The 22,982-nt window shown below is 42.0% G+C and overlaps 1 protein-coding gene across 2 annotated transcripts in view; it reads left to right on the top strand.

Moving 5' to 3' along the window:
* Positions 1–22,168, top strand: part of Mkx (mohawk homeobox) — a 65,277-nt gene extending 43,109 nt beyond the window's left edge. For both annotated transcript variants that reach the window (XM_034509647.2, XM_076939663.1), the window contains exons 6-7: positions 19,440–19,473; positions 19,580–22,168. In XM_034509647.2, coding sequence (XP_034365538.1) covers positions 19,440–19,473; positions 19,580–19,769 — 224 coding nt within the window. In that variant the 3' untranslated portion in view covers positions 19,770–22,168. The remainder of the gene's footprint in view (positions 1–19,439; positions 19,474–19,579) is intronic.
* Positions 22,169–22,982: the final 814 nt, after the last annotated feature.

The raw sequence follows: 22,982 nt of genomic DNA, 5'->3' as shown, positions 1-22,982 counted from the left end.
TCCTCCCAGGTCCACTTGGTCATTTCACAGTTCCCCAGTCTAACTCCAGCCTGCCTTTCTATCTGCACTGCTACTTCCAGGTACCACTTCTTCCTTTCTCCCTTAGATCCCCGTGAGGATCCTCCCTGACTCCTCGTTCTTACATCACAGCAAGAGGAATCTTCCTAATGATCAGATAGGATCCCATTTAGCTATCATGCTGTATCCTCATACCTTTCAAAAGAGAGTCCATATTCCTTATATTGCATACAAAGCTAGACCCTTTGGCTTACATAAATACCTCCTGATTCACTCCCAGCTGCCTCTTCCCTCATCTATAGTTCAGAGAGATTATCAAAGGAATCATAACACTGCACTTTCTCTTCCCATGGAATGTGCTGTTATATTATTCACCTTAGTAACTCCCTTCTTCTGTAACTTTGCTATGTCTTGGCACTTGCATAGTGACATCACTGGCTGGGTTCATGGCATGAGGAAAGGAGACTGCTTGCTGTGGGGGGTACTGTGGTATGTCTGTCCCTTTGCTACAAGCTCATCATCCTCAGATGGCTCTCATTGCTCCATCCACACCTTCATGGCATTACCGTAAGCTCCTGCCATTTCTTCTGGGATTGAGTCTGTCATAGCATCTGGTATAGCACCTGCACTCAGTAAGTGTTTGCTACACAGTGTCTGGTGTAGGTGTCTGCTGAGTGAGCCAATGAATGTGTGGGTGGATAAATGAAGACAACATAAAGTTCTTCTGTACTTGAAAGAAGAGTTGGTGTCCAGCCCTGTTGTTATTGACAACTGAGATCTGGACCTGCCAGCTCCGAACTTTTCTGAGTTTTATTTTCCACAATGGGGAATTTTCCCCTCAGTGATAAAAACTGAGCTTAGGAACTTGTTCATTCCAGGCAAGCACTCTGTCATTGTGAACCCTCAACCCAAAAATATGTTAAATCATCTCAGTGTGCACAAAACCAAATTAAATAAATCATGTGGTTATGATGTGCAATGATTCACGAATGTTGCTATTATCATCAAAAATCATATTAATGTGTCCTGGCCCTTAAGTATTCCAAAAAAGATAAAGAAAAGGCAAAATTTTATGTACAAAATATAGAATATTTTTCTGACACTCAATAAAAGATTATTTGTTTTTCACTCAGGCAAATTCAGATTCATTAAAATATGGTTATATATTTTCTACCAAAGCACCATAGTTGGAAGAAATTCCAAGGGAAGCCAAACATTCTATCTATTAGACAAAGTGAGACAAAAACAATGTGGACTGTCTGTTCATAAGGTATTAGGAGCCCTGAATAATTTGCACATTTCTGCTCCAGTCAGAAGATCCTAGGAGCTTAACATGAAACAACAGTACAAGTAACACTGTTAGCTGCATGCGTTCACATAGGTGGTCTGCATCCGTGAAAAGTGGATGCAGAACTGAAACAGATCCTCAGGAAATCTGGGAGAAGCAGCTTTGTTAAAATGGGAACTTTCAAATCTCTCTCTCTCTCTCTCTCTCTCTCTCTCTCTCTCTCTCTCTCTCTCTTTCTCTCTCTCTTCCCCTCCTTTTCTTCTTCCCTCCCTCCCTTGTAAGGGAGGTCTTCATACTTAAAAGTTGCTGCAAGAAATTCAGAGTAAAACATTCCTGGGTATATAGCTCAGAAGCAGAGCTTACCAACACTCCATAGGCCCTGGGTCCAATCCCTGGTGTTTTGTTTTTAAGCACAACCTTCTAACAGAGTGACTGTGTTATGCATGTGCAAGCTTCTGGTGCAAAGGCCACTACAGGCGTGAACCCAGATATGAACAGCAGATTGGCAGCTGCCCTATGCCTGTTATACACACCCATCCTCGCTGTCACTGAAGATTCCTTCCCAGTGGACTGCGTATTGCGGCCGCTCACCAACTGATGTGACCTTCTCCAGGCTGTTGCAAAACTGAAGCTCCCATAATTATGCATTGTGCCCTTTTGAGAATTTTCCACACTGGAGCTGCCTAGACATAACATGGCTTAGACAATTCAGACACAAACTATGAAAAACTGTTGTGTTTCTCATTATTTGTCTCGTTTCAAGGTAAGTCTTCAACAGTCTTCAACTTTTGCTACAGAAACAAGCAAAGGAAACAATAGAATTGCCTTTTATCATTATTGAGTGCTTAGCAGCTTACAGAAATCATTTCTGATTCTTACACCTTTGTGCATTTTTTAAAAAGTGAGACCAGAACAACTAAGCCACCTAACTCACAGGCCAGCCGATAAGCAGTGGCACTGGGGTGGCTTCCTGGCCCTCTCTGTTCTCCTTTTTTGGTGTACCTCACTGTTTCAGGAGTAAAGTTCTGTAAATGCACAGGCCTAAGCATTGTTTACTATAGGTAAACAGGTTTGTCCCATTTGAGATAAGCCAAGTAGAACCTGGGATCTCATTAGGAAGTGCCTTTAGAAATCTGAGTCATTATTTTCTTTCTCTGAAAAAAGAAATTAGCAGAGTTTCCACTAGGGTATTTCTTCAATCAATTCTAACCTGTAGCTCCCAGTTCATAAGTGCAGTAGTCACGGCTTCTCCAAGCAGAATGTATTCTGAGACCCTCAGTAGCTGAAAGCATGGGCCATATATATATGTGTATGTGTGTGTGTGTGTGTGTGTGTGTGTGTGTGTATGTATGTATACATACATATATACACATATATACATATATACAGACACATATACATATATACATATATATACAGATATATCAATGATAAAGCTCAATTTCTAATTGCACAGTAAGAGATTAATCAACTAACTAATAATAAAACTTAAATAATTATAACAACATAGTGATAAAACATTATTTCACCTTAAAAAAATACTTAGTCTTTAAATGTTTGTGAGTGCCTATGTATATGACTGCAGTCTACTTGTATGTGGTGTATGTGTACGTATGTGTGCACCTGTGCAGAGCCAAGAGGAGAATATCACATGCACTCCTCTAACCTTATATCTTTGAGACAGAGTATTGCATTGAACCTGGAGCAAGGCTGGCAGCCAGCAAATTCTGGGGACCCTCTTTTCTGCCCTCTACAGTACTGGGGTGGCGATTGTGTGTGTGCAGCTATGTCCAGCTTCCTTTCCTGTGAGTTCAGAGGTCATACTTTCTCCATACTTTCTCCAGGAGCATTCTTCCCAGTGACCATCTCCATCCCCCACTTCCCCCTTTTCTCTGAAAGCCCCCTTGGCAGTTTCTCTACATGACATATTTAAATCCTTGGTGTCAGTGCTCTTGCACTACATTATAATGTCAAATAACGGTTCCTGGATCACACCACTGTGTTCCTGGGTGATCTGACACCACTGTGTGTTGGTGGCAGGTAAAGAGAGTGCAGATATCCTAGGAATGGGGATTGTGCCACCTCAGGTGCAATGTGGTGAGATCACATACTGTTCAGAAAACTATATACTCTGACCTACAAGTGTTTATTTCTGGAGTTTTCTAATTAATTTTGAAAGAGTGAGTTTGACTGGACCAGTAGACTGAAACCATGGACAACAGGAGACCACTAACAATTGTAACTCATTGATGGATGCTTTCAATACGTACCCCATAGAAACTCCTGTTAAGTTCTTCCTGTCCTTCTTCATGTTTTATGTATCTTCCCAACCAATTTGTGTACTAAGCTGTATCTTCTAAGATGACTTTTATAAACCTGTGGAAATGCATTGTAAATCAGCGGAATGAGGTATCTAGTTACCTAAGTCTTGGGAAAGATGAGAGCATGTTTTCCCCAGGAAAGGCTCACTGTCCATCTTCTCTCTCCTGCTCCTATTGTATTATGCTGACACTGATTAGATGAGCTGAAGAGATGCCCTGGGGTCTGAACAATGGCTCACATCCATGGTATTTTTTAATGCCTGTGTGGGACTCCTACTGTGGGTGGCCTGGGAAGGAACCTTTCTCCTGTATCTGGTAGATGCCTTAGCCCATGTGTAAACACTTTGCAGCACAGTGGCACACTCCTGCGGCATGGCAACTAGGGATACGTTTAACTGGACAGGCATTTAAACTAATAGAGACCACTATGAACAATGGTGCTCGTGGATGTCTTTAGGTTTAGGGATCCTCATAGTTCTTGGTTTCTTCCAAGCTATTCAGTCCTTGAGTTCTGGCTTATCTGTACAGACAACTCTTGGCTTTCATCCTCTAACTGAGGAGCACATGACTAATATAACCATATTCTACTAGGAAGGGGCATATGCCTGCCAATGTTTTGGAATCTTACAAAGAATGTCTGACATTCCTGGCTATTGGTACACACAAGCACAAGGACATTTGCTTGTAAATCTATAACAAAAGTGTGTTGTCTGTTTACTCCTGTGTGGGAGAGCCAGGCTCATTTGTGTAATGCTTGACTCAAGAAAGTGGCTGCTATTGGCCCCACATTGCACATTCACTAGTTCTGGATGTCTTATGAGGATGCAGGGATTTGAGATTATGAAATTTGATTTTTCAAACCACTCTTCAATGTATCTGGAGTATATTCTACCAACAGACCCCAAATGTCTGAGTGGGTAGATCTTATTTGTCCTGAAAATATAACATTTCTGACTCTTTATGTGTCTCTGTCTCTCTCTCCATCAATTCTAATTTATTCTGCCCATATGCTCTTAACTGTGTGCCATCCACTGAAGCATATCCAACCTACCAAGAAAATTAACACACACCCTTAAAAATTGACTCTTCATCTCCCAGAAGCTATCAATTAGCTCTATAGCTAGGGGTGGCACTTCGTGCCAACTTCCCCTCTCCATTGTTGGGATTTTTTTCTGGCTTAAACATGCATAAGCCGTGTGTGTACTGCCACAGCTGTGTGGTTATTTTGTAATGTTTTATAATGTGTTGCACCAACACAGAAATGCCCTCACAGATTAGATTGTTAGAGTTGTTGTATAGAGCTGTATTAGTCAGAGTTCTCTAGAATAATAGAACTTATACAATGGGAATGTATTTATACATAGAAAGGGGATTTATTAGAATGACTTATAGGCTAAGTCTATAAGTGGTCTACCTAATCCAACAATGGCTTGCTGTGGATAAAAGGTCCAAGAATCCAGTAGATGCTCAATCCATGAGGCTGGATGTCTCAATTGGTCTTCAGTATATGATGGGATTCTGAAGAAGTAGGCTCTAAAGCCAGTTGAAGGAATAGACTTACTAGGGGTGAGAGCAAGCAGGCAAAGAGCAAAACCTTCCTCCTTCTCTGTCCCTATGTTGGCTTCTAGCAGAAGGTGTGATCCAGATTAGAGGTGGCTCTTCCCACCTCAGAGATCTAAGTTAGAAATGGATTGTCCCACGTCAAACTAAGCAAAAATTTTTTAACATTTGTGTTTCTCCATTTTGGGGTTTTAAATTTAATTCCGGATGTAGCCAAGTTGACAACCAAACATAGCCATCACTGGAGCCCTGATGAATTAGACTTGCATCTGATTTCTGGTAGACCACTGGAAGAGATGCTGTGAGCATAGGATGGCTCCACTTGCTCTGGTGGAGGAATGAACTTGTCCACCTTTGAACCAGCCCTCCACGAGTCACTCTCAGATCTCAGTCTCTGTCTCTGGAATCTTTAATAGGGCCTTTGCTAGATTCATTCTCAAAAATTTAGTCACAGACTACAAAGAAAACAAGTACTTTTTTTATTGACACAAGGTGGAATTGGCATTGGCATCTAGTGACGGTTGTCTTGCTATACCATCTCATGGCAAAATCCAGGAGGGCAAGAGAATGTCAGGGAGCAGAATAAAGGAATAAACACATCTTTTCTGCAGAATTCCATACCAACAGTGACTAACCCACTGACCCATCCATGAGGACAGAGGCCTTGAGACCTGATCATACCTACCACAAGATCATACTCAGCTGCGGTGGAAATACATATAGCTGGAAGAGAGATGTAGGAAGGCATAGCTTGTATCTTCAGTGAGGGTCAAATGACTCCCCCAGTTCCCCTCCCTTTATGAGAGAAGGTCAGCAGTGCAGATATTGAAAGTCTCTTGATCTCTTTCCCTTCAGAGACCAGATAAACCCAGCTACCTCTCAGGGATGCCATAGAAATGACAGATTAAAAATAGCCCTGTTGGAGATGGGGAGATGGCTCAGTGGTGCTCGCTGTACCAACACAAGAACCTGAGTTTGAATCTGCAGTTCTCCCATTAAAAAGCCGCATGTTGCTGAGTATGCCTGTAATCTCAGTGCGATAAGCACTGGAGACAGGAGGATCTGTGAGGCTTGCTGACCACTTGCCTAGCTCCAGGGGTTCTCAAGAGTAATAGAACATCCACACACACTTGTGGCCATGTATACCCACATGTGGACATTGAATATACCACACCCACAACAAATAAAAATAAAACATAACATTTTAAAACTAGTAAAAAAAAAAAAAAAAAGAAAGAAAGAAAAGAAAGCAAAAAGAAAAAAAACTGTTTACTGAGCCTTTGTGTCAGTAGAAAAAGAAACCTCTTGATTAAGTACTCTGTAGGCTAATGATAGCTTCAATTTTTTGATTCTGAAGTTTCTATCACTAATAACTCCCTGTTTAAGATGTCATAGAATAGGGAAATTATAATAATAGAGCAAAGGTATACAACTGGAATGGATTGCTTGCCTCCGAGGGAGCATGTTCTCTGTTTCCATTCTGCCTGTGTCTAAGCAAAGGCAAGTGGGTCCCTTTCCTCCCCTACAAGGACAACCTTACAGAACCATTAACAACCGTACAGAATGCTATAATCAAAACTCACACTAAAGTAAAATCAAGAACACAGCACGCTGTACTCAGCCATAGACTAGTTGATGTTTGTCAAAGTCCTGGGAATCAAATAGTGATTTTTACAATATCAAAGAAAGAAGTGCTGCCTGCCACACTTGAGTGAAGGCCCAGACACTTCTGTGTGGTTTAACTAAAAGTAGTGTGCATCCCTGCACTAGTGTCCCACTGGGCCAGCCTCTTCCTTCTGTGTCAGAACTCCCGAGATGTTTCCTCCAAGTCAGAACCATCAGTTCCAGAAGGACCCAGGGATCTGTCCTTTGGAGACAACCCCCTCCCAGCCCACCCCCAACACACAGGCTGCTGGAGTTTTATTCTGTTCTTTACAAAATTCCCCCTAAAATAGACTAGAGCCCTAAAGAATGGTAGAAGAGACTTAGGGACACTCTGGGCATCTCCATGGATGTGGGGCAGCCCCGTGCTTCTGAAAAGTAGCCACAGTGCGGCTCAAAATGGCAGGAATCATAACACCATGGCCGTAACTCCACCACATCTGCTTCAGCATCCTGCTCTTGGTACATACCTTGTCTTTTAAGCAATCTTAAGAATGAGATGTCACCCTGTTTTACAGGTAAGAAACTCAGGCACCATGTGGGAGCAACCCACCTCATATCACCTGCTTAGTGAGTCTAATCATTATTTTCCTATGATCGTTCAGATCTTCTGCCTTACTCAAATTATTGCAAAGAATATGGTTTGTTACCTATAAAACGTGCTTTCTGAGTCAGCAAGATGGATCAGTGAATAAAGGTGTTTGCCTGATGACCTGAGTTCAGTCTCTAGCATACACATGGTGGGAGGCAAGACTTGTCTGCTACAAGTAACCCTCTGACCTCCACATGTGTGCATGTAAACACACACACACACACACACACACACACACACAAATAAAACTAAAAATAAGTGTAATAACATCTAAAACAATGTTTTTGCCTCTTTAAGATGAGCTTTTTAGGTTAAAGCAATTTACTTCCTATATTTTTTTCCTAGAAATTCCCTGAATTCTAAATTTAGATGAAAATAGTGAAGTGAGCTCTGTGTCCCACTGGAATTCAATAGATGATGTTATTTTTATTCAAATTCATTTTTAATCAATTTAAAACATAAAGATTGCACATGCTTATAGGATACTATGTGATAATTGTACATTTAGAAAGCAGACAGTGCATATTTTAGTTAAAATTCATTTTTATTTTGTAACTGGCAAACAAAAATATAACAATTATATCTTTTTGGAGTACCATGAAGTCTTTGTGTTATAAATCAGTATGAAGGAACACAGTCAAATATTGCTGCAGCATCTGTCACCAGCTGCTGGATGTGGCTGCCTTTAGCCAGAATTCAGTCCCAGAGCAAGACATCTGCCATACGTGTGCAGGAGTGGCTCATTCCATAGGTGTGCAGGGGTGGCTCATTCCATAGGTGTGCAGGGGTGGCTCATTCCATAGGCATGCAGGAGTGGCTCATTCCATAGGTGTGCAGGGGTGGCTCTCTGCCATACGTGTGCAGGGGTGGCTCTCAAAATGAGATAAAGGTGGCTCATCTCTTCTTTTCTGGGGCTTTCATTTCTGCCTGGCTTGGAATGTACATCCCTGGGCAAGATTTAGAATGGATTCTTCTGCTATGAAAAACTCATGGTAAGAAGGATTTACCAGTGTTCTTTTGGTCAAAATGGGTCTCAGAGGCCCCTTAGAGGCTGTCTGTCCTCTGGCCACAGCTACCACACAAGGTCCAGGCAGGCACCTCACCTTCATGCATGGCTTCTTTTCCCTTTCACCCTTCAGTGTTATTGGAAGCAATCTGAGGAAGGAAATCTACATAGCACCTGTAAACGAAAGGTCAGAACACAGGAGTCAGTCCTCACCTTCTGCTTAAAGACAAGTTCTCTGTGTTGTTTGCTCTTCTGTGTAACTGGCTGGCTGGCCCTCAAGCTTCTGGTAATTCTCCTGTCTCCATACCTCCTATCTAGCCTTAGGGGAAGTGGGATTGTAGATCTGTGCTCCTGGGCCATTTTTTTTTTGCGTGAGAATTCTAATTTGGACCTTCATCTTTGCATGGCAGGTGCTTTTACCATCTGAAGTCCTTCATCCTTCATGTTTCATTTGAAGTATGCCTTCACTCATATTTAAGTTTTACAGGGTGTTTTGAGATATATATATGTATGTATACGTATATGTATATGTATATGTATATATGTATATACGTATATACATATATATACATATATACATACGTATATATATACGTGTGTGTGTGTGTGTGTGTGTGTGTGTGTGTGTTAAAGGTCCAAATGCTAGAACACAGAACACTGTTAGGCTAACTTCACTTTTAAGGTTCAAGTTTATCAAGAATACTGCAGTGCATTTGGAGTGTAGGAAGGCTGGTGCTAGAGTCCATCTTGTGTCTGCAACATGTTTTTTTTTTCTTTTGTAATAAATATAGCAGTTAAACTGTAAATATAGAGCAACTGTCAATTGCTATTTTCCTGAAAGAGCCAAGATGATTGGGCATGTCATCTTTTTTTATTGTGTCATTTCTGGTACTAATACAGTCAGACAGATTTAACCCCAAGGTCCTGCAGTCTTAAGTATCGTCTCTGGAGATGGAGATGTGTGGAATTTGAACACCCTGGCAACAGTGTGAGCCAACTCAGAGATACACTGCAGTTCATATATCAGAGAAAAAAAATACTTTTGATGGTTTTTCAGAGATACTGAAGAGTTTTAAAATGTATTGAGGGAGCCAGACGTTCCAGCCCATTTCCAGATTATTACAAGTGAATATTTTTCCACTTAAAAGACCTTTATTTTTCTAAAGAAAGCCATATTAGAAGTTTGTAGCCTAATGTCATTCAGCTGTGTATTTGTTAAACACTGCCCTTCTGCTTTTGCAGTGGGCAGCTATAAGCTTGTTCTTGTGGGGAACAGTGCCGGGGAAGAACAAAGAAGACTGGAGACCAGTGGCAATACAAGGGACCAAAATTAAGAGCATGTCAGTTTCAGAACCTGTTGCCCAATTTGTATGCAGAGTGGATGCTTGTATAGACAATGAGTGCTCCTGCAACATGTAGTCACACAGAAGCAAGCCATGCAAATCTAGGAAGTCATCTTCTGAGACTTGGCTGGAAACGTGGCTTTCATGCAGGAAGCATTTTGGGTAGCATCTCCAAAACGCCCTTTGAGAAAATGAAGTAACAAAACCCATCAGACACTCAAGGTCAGCAGCTCTTTAATGTGGCTCCAGGGCTCTTTGTCCTGGCGTGCTGTGGTGTTCTGGCACACAAGAGCAACAACAACGCCATCTTTGTCTTTGATGATGATAGATTCCATACACTTAATTCATTAATCTGAGTTGGTGGGCTTTGCTGGAGTTAAATATTCTCTCTTTACACAGTGGTTTTCATATTAATCTCTTAACAGTACTGCTTTTCTCAGTGACTGCATTCAACCCCCATTTTTATAGATGTAAAAGAATAAAGTGAGATAGGAAGTTAGTATTTTTTACGAGGACCCTTGTACTATGTGTGCATGTGCATGTGTGCGTGTGTGTTCAGACCCTCTTCTGATGTTTTACAAAATGTTGTCATGCAGTTTTTATAACCACCCCACAAATCTGTGAACCATTTTCTCAATGAGAAAGTAGAAATGCAGAAAGTCACACAGCTGGCAATCCTTCAGATAGCAAGAAGAGAGCAGACCTGTGTTATCAGGTGAGTCCAGACTTTACCTCTGTGTTACCCTGTGTCACTATGACCTCCTTTAGACCACCTTCATAGCTGATACAAGAAGCCAGAAAAAGTGAGTATTCATCATCTCAGACCCTCTGCCTGGTCACCCCCTCAGCTCCCCCCTCCCACAGACAGCACTCTACTCTTCAAAACAAAGTTTCAGACTGGAAGCTCTCAGCTTAGCAAGGGCGGAGCAATTTTGGAAGAGGAGACTATGCACAATAACTTCACATTAAGAACACTCCAAATGCTCAGTGGAAAAGACACTGAGAGTGAACCAAAACTTTATCACTGGGTGACACTCTGTTTATTTTAAGAAGCTACTTTTAGGTTATAAATCCCATTCCCTGCATGTTCAATCCATCAGTCCAGATCTGTGAGCATGGAATGGCTGTACATCTTAGAAGAATAAAGGCAACCAGGAATGAAGAGCCAGAGTATCTGTACATCTCACCAACACAGAAGCACAGGGGAGTGAATGAAGAATCACATGTGCTCTGCCCAATAGGGGAAATCCACTAAGGCCAGTGTTCCCCAGTGAGTAAGGGGCTGCATAGCATATTTACAGGGATATCACGGCATCGGTGCTTCCAAACAGAGAAAGATGCTGTACATTCTTCTTAATGGAAATCCTGTAGAGCCTAGATAAAGAATTCTTCACCACGGATCCCGCAGTAACGGGTGTGGCTTCTATATTTTATATTCTAACATGACCCAAAATTGTGCATTGACAAAAAGGCAGCTGAGGAGGGGATTCTACAGATCCAGGACATCTGGGCATCATTAGCCTTAGCTGGAGCCAGCCCACATGAGAGGTAGCAGGAAGGAAAAGAATGTTGGGCCAGATGTGGAAGCCATGCTAAGGGAAATACTGGCTCAATTTTTGGAAAGATTTTTCCTCCAACTCTTAAATGATTTTGGAAGCCACCTAATAGTGGCCCTGAGATGAATAATTTAGCTAGAATATTGCAAAGAAGGGGAAAGGCTGTAGGCCTATCCATAAAGATGAGATTGGTTTCATTTTCTAATTCTCTCTATGTTGAAGGTTTCCAATGGGCTCCACCCCACCACTGGCTCACTGAACAGACACCTCATGACTCTTAGAGAGGCAACAGACCCACTAGTGAGCCAGTATCACTTTTGAATTCAAGGCTTAGAGGAGCGCTCACTCAGGAGGGACTCTCAGAAGCACTTTAGTCTGTAAGCATGGGCATCCCATTGTTGGGGTTTTCCTTTCTCTTCCCTTTTGGTCAGAAGTCATTTTAAGTGATTTACTTTGACTCTGCAGAAACTCTAGCTGTTCCCAGGAGAAGATAGTCATTAAAAGTCCTGAGATAGTGGCTGTCCCGCAGTGATGTAGAAGCAATTCCTCCCAAGAGAGAGGAAAGTGATCCCAGAGCTAGCATGGCTCTTAAAACATCACTCTAATTAAAGCCCGGACATGCTGTGGAGGCTTGTTTACACTTCCTTTTCTGAGACTTGGAGAGATGCCTTGATCACAGATCAAACCACAGGGAGAGAAAGAAAGCCTTTGTTGGTGTCCTTCTTTCCCGGGTCTACAATTATAGAAAAAAAGAGTTGAATGGTTTGTGTGTGTGTGTGTGTGTATGTGTGTGTGTGTGTATATGTGTCTGTGTGTGTGTGTGTGTGTGTGTGTGTGTGTGTGTGTGTGTGTGTCTATGTGTCTGTGTGTGACAAGTGGAAGCTTGGTGAGGAAGAGGGCTCCAATACATGCACTGATGAAGCTGGAGAGATGGCTCGGCGGTTAAGAGCACTGACCAATCTTCCAGAGGACCTAGGTTCGATTTCAGGCACCTACATCATAGCACACAACTGCCTGTAAATCCAGTTCCAGAGTATCTGAGGCTTTCTTCTGGCCTCTTCAGGTTCCAACACACACACAATACACAAACATACATGGAAGAAAAACGCAAATACGCACAAAAAAAGATACTTTTAAAAATGCATGTACTGAATATCCTGTTTAAAATGGATGAGCACTAATTGCCTAGAGAGCCATCTCTCTTGCCCTCACTTGCTTTCTGTTGCTCTGATAAACATCATGACCAAAAGCAATCTGGAAAGGAAATGGTGTATTTAACCCTACAGATTATATAGTCCATCACCAAGAGAAGACAAAGTAGGAAATCAAGGCGAGGCAGGAACTGAAATAGAGACTTTGAAGGAACACTGGTTCCTTACCTTGTGTCAACAGCTTACTCAACTAGCTTCCCATACACTCTGAGACTGCCTACGTAAGGGTGACACCACTCACAGTGGGCTGGATACTCCCACATCAGTCAATAACCAAGAAAACAAACTTTGGGCATACACATCCATAGGCCAACCCGGTGCACTTAACTCCCCAGCCGAGGTCCCCTCTTCCCAGATGAGTTTAGTTTCTGTCAAGTTGACAAAACTAACTAGTGCACAAATGTCACTCTTAGGCCTAAATGTTCCATTTTAGTCTATTGCACACCATTTCCCAGTTTTTACACAGTGAACTTTTATTACTGTCTTTTTTAAAATATATGAATGCTGAGTTCATTTATTTTTGTCCACAATAAATGGAATAAAAGTACCACCTGACTCAACCTATTAGCGGTAAGAGAAAAAAAAAAAAACGATAGTAAGTTTTTTATTTACGCATTTATACATTTATTTATGCATACAAAATTATTTCTTTCTCTGGGAATAACCCAGAAGAGAACCATCAGCAGACCTAGTCTGGAAAATCTCAGATTACAGTAGGGAAATGTCCTGACTCGAGCTGCAGCTAGAGCTTGCCTTTCATGCTAGTGTTCACATGTGCCAATTGTATAATCTGATAATGCAAAACCTTCATTCAGAGATCAATGGACACTATGACACAGTTGTTCCTATTGCATTACTTTCCTATTAGGGAAAAATAAGAAAAGCTCTTTTTTTTTTTTAATTACACTTACTTATTTGTGTGTATGTTGGGAGGGGGCGGGGAGCATGAATGCTATGGTGTGAGTGTGGAGGTCAGAGAATAAGCCATGCTAATTTGTGCTCTTCTGGGTTCTAACTCAGGCTGTCAGGCTTGGTGCCAAGCACTTTACCCCCTGAGCCATGTTGCTGGCCCAATAGCTTTTGTTTTAAAGGAGAAAAAATATGAAGCCAGCATAGAAATATCTGTGTGCTGGGAGGGACAACCAGGTATCCTGAGGTGGGGAAATAAACATTCTAAGGGTCACAGTGGGATGAGACACATGGGTGGTGGCCGCTGCCTTCTATAAGGTCCTTCTATAAGGTCACAGAGGGTTTCTGTCCTCCACGTTTGCTGCGCCTTCTTGTCTTCAGTCTTCCCATTCTTGTGAAAACCAGAAGCTGTATCTGGTGTCCCTTGTCTCTGGGGTGCACACAAACTAAACCTTGGCTATGCTCGGCTGCTCTCACCGGCCATGGCTGCCAAACTGAGCATCCTGGTGGAAGCCTGGTAATCAGACATGGCGATTTATGACTTGCTTTAGGGCATGTACATAAGCTCCAAGGTTGGCTAGGTGTGATGGGGGAGTTGAGTACTGTCTTCTGTCTGACACCTTAGAATACGAGCTATGTCTTCCTCTCACCACCCGACTGGTCCACTGACCTGTTTTGCTTTCCTCTGGACAGAACAACTTCAGCGATTCTCCCTCGTTCTACTCCCTGTATCCCACAGTTTTCTATCTTTTACACGTTCCATCTTAATTTAGGGAAACGTTTGTTATGTGATTTCAAGTTGTTTAATTTGAAAAATAGTCGCATGCATAATCTCCCTTAATTTTATTCACATTGTAGTGGCACAAGTAGTCTTTTGTGAAATGTTTAACAAAACATTTCCAATTTTAGGATTTATTTCGTCAGCTTGAAAAGCACATCACGGAGAGGAAAGACACTACTTTCTAGGCCTACAGATATTATATTAGGAATCTAACTCTAAATCAGTGTGCTTCTGAGTGGCAATCATGAGCCCCACACTGACAAAGTGAGACAACCCGAGTTTGCTGCGCCCCTGACATTTCCATGGGATTGTTTCTCTGCTTGACTTTCTAAGGAGACACTCATCCAAACTGAGGATAGCCCTTCTTTAAGTTTCAACATGCTTTGAGTTTTACAGCATCCAAGATTTTCCTAACTACCCACATCTTTCTTCTTTCCTTTTCTTTTTTTGGTCTTAAAACACGCTCTTTTGGCTGGCTCAGTAAGCAGCTCCTGCCAACCAGTTGCTTTTATGGTAATTGACAGCATAGCTGATTTTTGGAACCTTAGAATGTAAAAAGGCATTTTAGCCCAGACTTTGGGGAGGCTCAGCCAAGCTACTTGCAGAGTGAGATATGCTGAGCAAATGTCGGTGGTCAGACCCGGCTCTGTGTAGGCTCATAAACTCTGCCAGGGAGCCTTGCAGCATCGCTGTAGCACAGGCCTGCTTTCTCCTCACTCTCAGCTGTACGGATTCTGCATCTTCCCTTCTCTGGTCTGGAGCCCCTGGTACTCCTACCAGAAAGGAGCTCCTGACATCAGCTGTAAAAGGGTGGACAAAAGTTACCTGAGTGTCATGAACATCAGTAACTCCTTAAACACTGACTGTGGGCTGCAAGACAATTAGTTCAACCAGAAAAGAGGAAGCAAGTGTTTGCCTTGGGGGGTGGGGGGCAGTAGGGAAAAACTGTAGCCTTTAGTAGCAGCATTCAGTGTAATTTGTGATTGCAAACTTGCTCAGGTTGTATTGGTCTCTAAAATGGCTGGGACATCTCCCCAGACTCCATCTCAACACAGTAAATAGAAGGCCCCAAACTAGCAGATCTTTAGAGTTCTTGTTGTCCAGAAAGTGTACAAATATCTCCAAGAAGTTTATGAACTTCCTTTTGTGGTTCACATGGGAACTAGATTCACCACTCCTCAGGGATGGTCCAGATCGCAACATCCTAGTCACACTGGGAAACCCCCAATAATAGCCACTCAAAGAAAAGCTTCCAGGTATGACATTCATCTTCTGCACCTGGTCTGAAATCCTTAAGAGCACACCTTGGGATAGTTTAGCCTTGACAGAAACACAAGCTGTTTCCCAGCTATTGCAGTTTATGCAGCTCCATCTCAGTCTTACAACGCCAACTATACCCACAATCCTTAAAGTGTGAAGTTTAGCCTTGGGACTCGTACATCAGACCTGGTTCTAGGATTTGTGGAAGTAGGGGCTAGGAAGAGGCCTCACTGGATAAAAGCACTGTCATGCAAGTAGAAGAACCCTAGTTCAAATTCTCAGGACTCATGTAATAGCCAGGCATATAGCTATTATAATATAGCATCTGCAATACTAGTGCTCTAACAGGGAGGAAAGAGGCAGAGACAGAAGAAACCTTGGAACCAAGAGAAACCCTTAAGCCAGGTGTACAGGACAGTGAAAAAGCTGTTTCGCTTCAAATAAGGCAAAATCAATACCAGAGGTCAGAGGTTGCCTTGTGACCGTTCCCTCTATGCATCATGAACACACATTCACACCCACAAATGTAAGTAAGTGTGTGTAACTCATTGTGTATACACACACAGGAGGGAGAGAGAGAGAGAGAGAGAGAGAGAGAGAGAGAGAGAGAGAGAGAGAGAGTGTGGAGGGGATTCTGAAACTAATTAGAATGCCCAAACAAGGACATGAATGGGTTTTTACATATCAGAGATGTTTTCATAGGCACATTCATCTCTAAGTAAGCAGAATTTCAGAATTTCACAGCCTGTTGCAGGAATCTCTGTTCTCAGTGGTTGTGCTTTAAGGAACCAGCCACTGTAGGTGCCATCAGTATCTGGCTGCTCTGGGGCTACAGAACATAGGCTTCCTTCTCATCTTGAGGATTCCACATCTTCAGGATTTTGCATCACATTACTTCTCTGATAGCTGCAAGCTTCCTGCTTGTCCCCAGTCACCACTCAGCTGACTTGTCGGGTAGGAAGCGATGTATATTCCCTTCCCTTCAACAGCGGCAAACGGTTCCGCCGTAAACCTGAGCAGCAGCCTGTAGTCTTTTCTACGTTCAGTTCTCTTATTCACCTAATGTTTGCACTTCATGGATCTTAGTCTGCTTTCGACAGATCTTTTTTTTTTTTTTTTAGATCTTTTATTTACACTTCAGATGCCATCCCCTTTCCCCAGTCCCCGCCTTAGGAAACCCCTATCCCATGCCCCCTTTTCCTTTTTGCATTTATACATTTTTTTAAAAAATGTTAATCATAGGCTTTATAAGTTTGGTATTGTTCAATCAGAGGTGTAACCCACTACCCAACCTAGATATAACAACTATCTTTTACTGGTGGAGATACGTGAACATCTGCCTCCCTGTCTCCCCCCTCTTTCTCTCTTTCATCACCTAGCTTCTCCTCTCCTTCTTCTTCTCCTCTTCTTACTCCTTTTCTTCCTCTCAGTACTCCTCCCACCTTAGCTCCTCCTACACATCACCCTTCCTGTTAAAAATGAAATTTTTCTCTCAAAATACAATTAGAGCATAATTATGCCAATTTGTACCCGTGAGGTACAAGATAGTTCTCATACCCAGTCCATCCTTTTGTTGACAGATCTTTTTATTGACGGAACACCCCTGAGCCTATTGTTTCACTTTTGTCAACAGCTGTGGGAAAAATTGAGCAAAGGCCAAAATATTAATTTCTTGTTTCTATTTGTCTCTGTCTCTGCCTGTCTCCCCTCCCTCATTTCTCCCCCTCCCCCTTCTCTGTAAAATTCCCAGTGTTGCTGACTTACCCTCTGAAAGGCTTGACTTGTTCTCTGGTTCCCATAGCATCTTGTACCTGTCACTACTGAGTGAAAACAGATAACAGGGGAGACTTCGTGGATACCGAAGAGACATGGGACCCTGTACAGAGTCACTAAAGCTGAAAAACTTGGGCTAGTGATGCTGAGGCGGCTCCGTGGCTAAAGCAGTTACCATCCTGCCTGACAAGCGGGCTTTAGATCCTGGGGTCCAAGTGGTGGAAAAAAGTAAATTTCTGTTCTCTGACCTCAATACATATGCCCCATTAATAAATAAATATAATTTTTAAAAATGTTATAAAGCAACACTGAAGAGACTTAACTCATAAAAGAATCATCTATAAATCAGGATTGTTGGAGTTCTGTGGGCCAAAAATTATTGCTGTTTTACTCCATTTACGTGAGTGAGTTTCAACCCCAAATTATCCAACACAGCAGGGTGGGGTTCTGACTGTCCAGGCTAACCTAGCATGGTCAGAAGACCCCAGGCTAATGGCACTCCAGACCCAAGCATTTCTCCCAAGCTGTATTAAATGCTACCTGAATGTTCAGTGGAAAGAAACTGAGGGCTAACATGAGCCCAGTATAGCAGGTCATCTCATGTATTCTTCACAGCGGCCTTGAAGTGCCTTTTCATTAAGTACTTTTGATTTCCTGGGTTTTTTTTTCTTTCAAGTTTGCTGATTCCTCAGATTGTGAGTAGCTCAGAGCAAGCTATCTTCCAATAGAGAGCTTCCTTGTTAGCAGGCTTCTGGATTCTCTGTCTGCGGAGGACCTTCAGTCTGGCCACCATTCACATTTTCTTGTGGCTATTTTCTTCATCCTGGGAACTGTTGCCCAGGTTAGACTACATTGTAACCTACTTCTCCTTCTGAGCTTTCCTGGGCTCTTACTCTTAGAACTATGGATTAGGAATTAAATTGCACTCCTTGGCGGACCTGAGCACATCAGAGACGATGCAAAAGGCTTAGAAAAATACTGAACAGGAAGACAAGAAGGCAAAGAAAAAGACTGATGGAGGCCAAGAAAGGACAGTTTTGCAGAGGCCATAGGAAGAGGTGGACTTTGAATCCATTGTGTACATTTTCTGCTTCCTTTCTGTCCTAAGAGGCTTCTGTATTGTTTACTGTCTCCTCCTGTTGCTGCAGACAGTGGTGGTGGTGGCGGCTGGGGTGACGAAAGCGTATCCATTACCTCGATTCAGAGTGTGCTGAGCTTACAGGGAGACCTTGCCCATTCCCACTCCTGATCTGCTCATTTTTATCCCCAGTGAATCAACTTTTGTGTTTCCCAGGCTATAGTCCTTAAACCAACGGAATGAATTGACATCCAATTCATTCATTCATTGTTTTTATGGTGTTGGAATTGATTAGTTATCAGGGAGCAGATGTGCCTATCTCTGGCATAAGCCTGCTGTCTCCCTTGCTTCTCATGACAGCAGGAAAAGGAGTTTTGGAGACTGAAGACTGATTTCTTCTGATGGACCAGGAGCTCCATATAATGTCGGCTTTAGGTCTGTTACTCCTGTATTGACTATTCAGACTATCAGTCTCACCTGCCCCCCCACCCCCAGGCTGGACTCTCAGGAAATTGCAGAATATGAAGGTTAGGGGAGCCCCAGCAGCTTCTAGGAAAGTCCTTGTTCTGGAGTTGAGGAAAAATATATCTACCTTGTGGGATATGGTAATGTGCTGATGGTTGCTGACAGGTGAGACATGAACAAGAACATTGGTCAGTATCTTTACTATGCCCCTTGTACAGGCCTTCCCCTCCAAGGCTTGGCTTCTTAATTACCTTAATAACTTATGGGATGTCTGTAAAAAATAGTTTCAGTCATTTTTCCAGATAAAATTTTATTCTTGGCATTAATGAAGAAATCCCTAAGATTAAACAGGACTGAAGGAGTGGCTCAGTGTTGAGAGTAGTGTCTGCTCTTTCAGTCTTTCAGAGGACTTACATTTGGTTCCCAGCACCCACATCAGGTGACTCACAGCTGCCTGTATCTCCAGCTGCCTTCTTCCGGCCTCCAAAGGCAACTGCATTCATGGGGGGGGGGGGGGGGGGAGAGAGACAGACAGAGACAGAGACAGAGAGAATAAATCTTAAAAGACAAAGTCCAAGAAAGAGACAAGTGACTGAATTTGTGCTTCTCTTTACAGACACCCCAGACATTGGATCTACTAAGGGTGACAGGTGAGCAAAACGAATTTCATTTGCCACTGGTGCTTGGCTGGGATGCTGTCTCCAGGGCACATGATGATGAGTCTGATCCTTCCTCTTCTCTCTTGCACACATGCAGTGCTGCTAACAGAAGGGGGACAAGCAAGGATGACACATACTGGAAGGAGATCAATGCAGCCATGGCCTTAACAAATCTCGCCCAGGGAAAAGATGACGTGCAGGGGACGACCACCAGTTGCATCATCCAGAAGTCTTCCCACATAGCTGAAGTAAAGACAGTCAAGCTGCCAATGGTGCAGCGCTTCTAGAGTGACCAGAGAGTGCTGAGCTTGTCAGTGGGTTTCTTTTTTTTCTTTTTTTTTTTTTTAAACCTAAATCCTCATCCTAAGAGCCAAAGCAGGGGTGAAGAGGACTCCCATTTAAACCTTCTGAGTTCAACTATCCTAAATATATCAGTTGCTTCTATAAAAAGACATATAAGTTATAAAAATTCATTTTAATCAAAAATATTAACTTATTTTATGTTACTGAAACTATGCATAAAGCGTCTGCATTACCATTACAGTAAGTGCCTTGCTCCCTGAGGTAAGCTCCAACGTGGGCACAGTGGAGATCTGTGCCTCAAACCGTCAACTCCAGTACTTGCTAGACTGCATCATTCCAGACTGGTTCGGGACTGGAGCCAATCGCTGAAAGCCCCTGAAACAAATTCAGTCATTCACACGTTCAAACTTGGAAATCTGTTCAGCCCAGATGTGGCAATCTTTTATTTTCTTTTTTTGTTTGTTTGTTTGTTTGTTTGTTTGTTTTATTTTTACTGCCTACAGGACTGGAAACTGTTCTTTGTGCTTTCCAGGGTGATGGTGAGAATCTGATATGTTAGCGATTCCAAAATGAAAGGTGCAACAGGACCACGTGACGTGGACCACGTGACGCATACGTTTAAGAAGAGCCGCTTTCGAACTAGTTTAACATTGCAATGAGTGTATTGTAGTCAGGAATTGTTTTCCCAAGTACTGTTGGAAAGTATCCCAATGCCCTTTACAACTAATTGGGATTTTTTTTTCCCTGAAGGTTTAAAAAGAGCCTTATTATATAAATCTTTGAATTTCTTTCTTGTGTAAAACTAAAGCTAAAGTTTAGTTTTAAATTGTAATCTTATTTGCATTAGAGTTCAGGGTTCCTCTCTGATGGAAGCTGCTTTTCATATGGAGTGACTGACAGCTTTTTATTTGGTTCCTTTCAAATCCCAATTCAGATGGACAATTGTATTGCAATGAGAATGAGACAACGAAGAAAAAATAATCTGTGTGTAGATAGATATACATATACATGCAGAAAAAAATGATTTTTTAGAATTTAAAACGTATGGGTAGGTAGCAAAATATGAACAGTCTCTGATTTTTGCCAAGTAGGACATTCAAGTAAAAATGAAGTGAAGCCTTGCATTGAAAGAAAGTCTTGTTTCTAAATGTCACTACCACAGAGTGAGAGTAATCTCCATCAAGGAAGAAGAGTGTCTTTTCCATCAAACAATAATATCCTCCCCAGCTTGGGAAGACTGAAAACCAAAGGAATGTAGAGATGCCCCATAGAAAAGGAAATCTGGAGATGCCCGATAGAACAGAACAAACGTTCAACAGCAAACTAAAAAGAGTAGGCTATTGGGGGGGGGGCATTTTTTCTGGGTATGTAATGGATTTTGTAATTGTTTTAGTCTGGAAAGCATTTTTGCAAGTGTGAATGACATCTGGTTTCACAGCACAGGCTGACTTTTTTTTTTTTTTATTTTACAAAATGCTTTTAATGTCGAAGGTTAATCTGGTTGCTGAGCAGACATGACAGCCTACATGGCCATCGTAAGACACTTTCTCCTGTATCATAGCATAGTGGGGTGGGGGTTATCTTGTGTAATGAAGATAATTTGATATGAAAATATTTTGTATGTATATTTTTACTTTGTCTTAAGTGCCGTTGGCAGTTGCAGTAAGCCCTAGGTGAGATGTGTAAGTGCTGACTGTATGAGTGGATGAAGTATTGGGTTCTTCTGGTGCATCCTTGACACTCTGAGATCCAGGATGCAAAATAGGAGTCACTACAAAACAAGCCTGCCCCATGTGTGCAAGGCCAGGAGAAACAAGAACGAATACTTCACTCTTTTTCATACTATTATAAGTTATTCTGGTATTAAATATTTTAATAAAAGTGTTCTTGTTTTAACATGTTGCAATTAGATAAGTGAACTCTGGGTTGTATTTCATTTGAAATTGTTATGTTTTATGTTTTCTATCCTTTGGGGGGAAAGTCAGCTAATTTGTTGTGTATTATGAACACAAACTAATGACAAGATATTATCCACATAATTTCTTTAAACTACCAAAGCTTGGAGTCTGGCCTATACACACATTTAAAAAAAAAAAGGTAATTAACATATCCTGGGCAATGTCTCCAAATCCAATCATTTTAATTTATTATTTTTCTTGTGTTGCTATTGTTTTATCTGGAAATCAGAGGTCCCTCCCCCACCCCCTACCCCCATTCCTTAGAGCACCTTGAACAATGCCAAGCCGGCAGAGAGCTCCACTGACATGTAATGTATATTGAAGAGAAAGAGACTCACTCTTATTTTACAGTTGTATTTTAATAAGATTAAAATCTGTCAAGAGTTTTTGACAGATTTAAAATAAAAGCTCATTTCTAGACTTCAGTGATCATATGGGTTTTGTTTGCCTTTGAAAGCTGGCCAGGGCGAGGGGTCGGGAGACAGGAACGGGCTTGAGTGTGGGTCATGGACTGGGAGTGCTGCAGTTGGACCCTGTGTGAATTCTATCACTTTAGGCCACCAACTCACCTGTTAAGACCCACAGACAGGAACACAACATAGACTGTTCAAATACTGGGTTCTACTAAATTCTCTTTTTCCATAGATAATACAATAAGCATTCCTCTTCCGTATTTGCACATTTTAATTGCCTTAAAAAGAACCTTTTTATTAGCATACCAAATCATGGGTATTGTACCTATCTTTACATTTTGTTCATACAGAGCCCCTGTCAACTACTGGTGTGTTCTGTACAGGAGAGAAGCTTGGGCTTGGAAACCAGGCAGAACTGCACTGCAGTGCTAACTATGCACACACACACACACACACACACACACACAACTGCAAGTCTTCAGGTGATCTTCATGCAAAGTATGAGGAAGGAGCTAGACCTTGTAGACTCTGAGGGATTGAAATAACGGATGATACACAAAACGCAGGGGCCAGCAAGATGGATTGGTGGAAAAGAACATTTGCTGACAAGCTTGACAAACCTTTGCTCTCCAAAACCTACATGGTAGAAAGAATCAGCTCCTGTCAGCTGTCCTCTGATCTCCACACTCATGGAGTGAAATAAGTGTAAAAAAAAAATTAAAACACCTACTACAGTGACTGAGAAATAGATGCTCAATAAATGGAAAATACTATCTCATACTATAATTTCCATGTGATGTGTGTATAGGAGCTGGAAGCGTGGGTG

The sequence above is a fragment of the Arvicanthis niloticus genome, chromosome 8, assembly GCF_011762505.2.
Source record: "Arvicanthis niloticus isolate mArvNil1 chromosome 8, mArvNil1.pat.X, whole genome shotgun sequence".
In the NCBI taxonomy this organism is placed as follows: domain Eukaryota; kingdom Metazoa; phylum Chordata; class Mammalia; order Rodentia; family Muridae; genus Arvicanthis; species Arvicanthis niloticus.
Note: the sequence above shows the minus strand (reverse complement) of the source record. Positions and strands in the feature narration are given on the sequence as shown.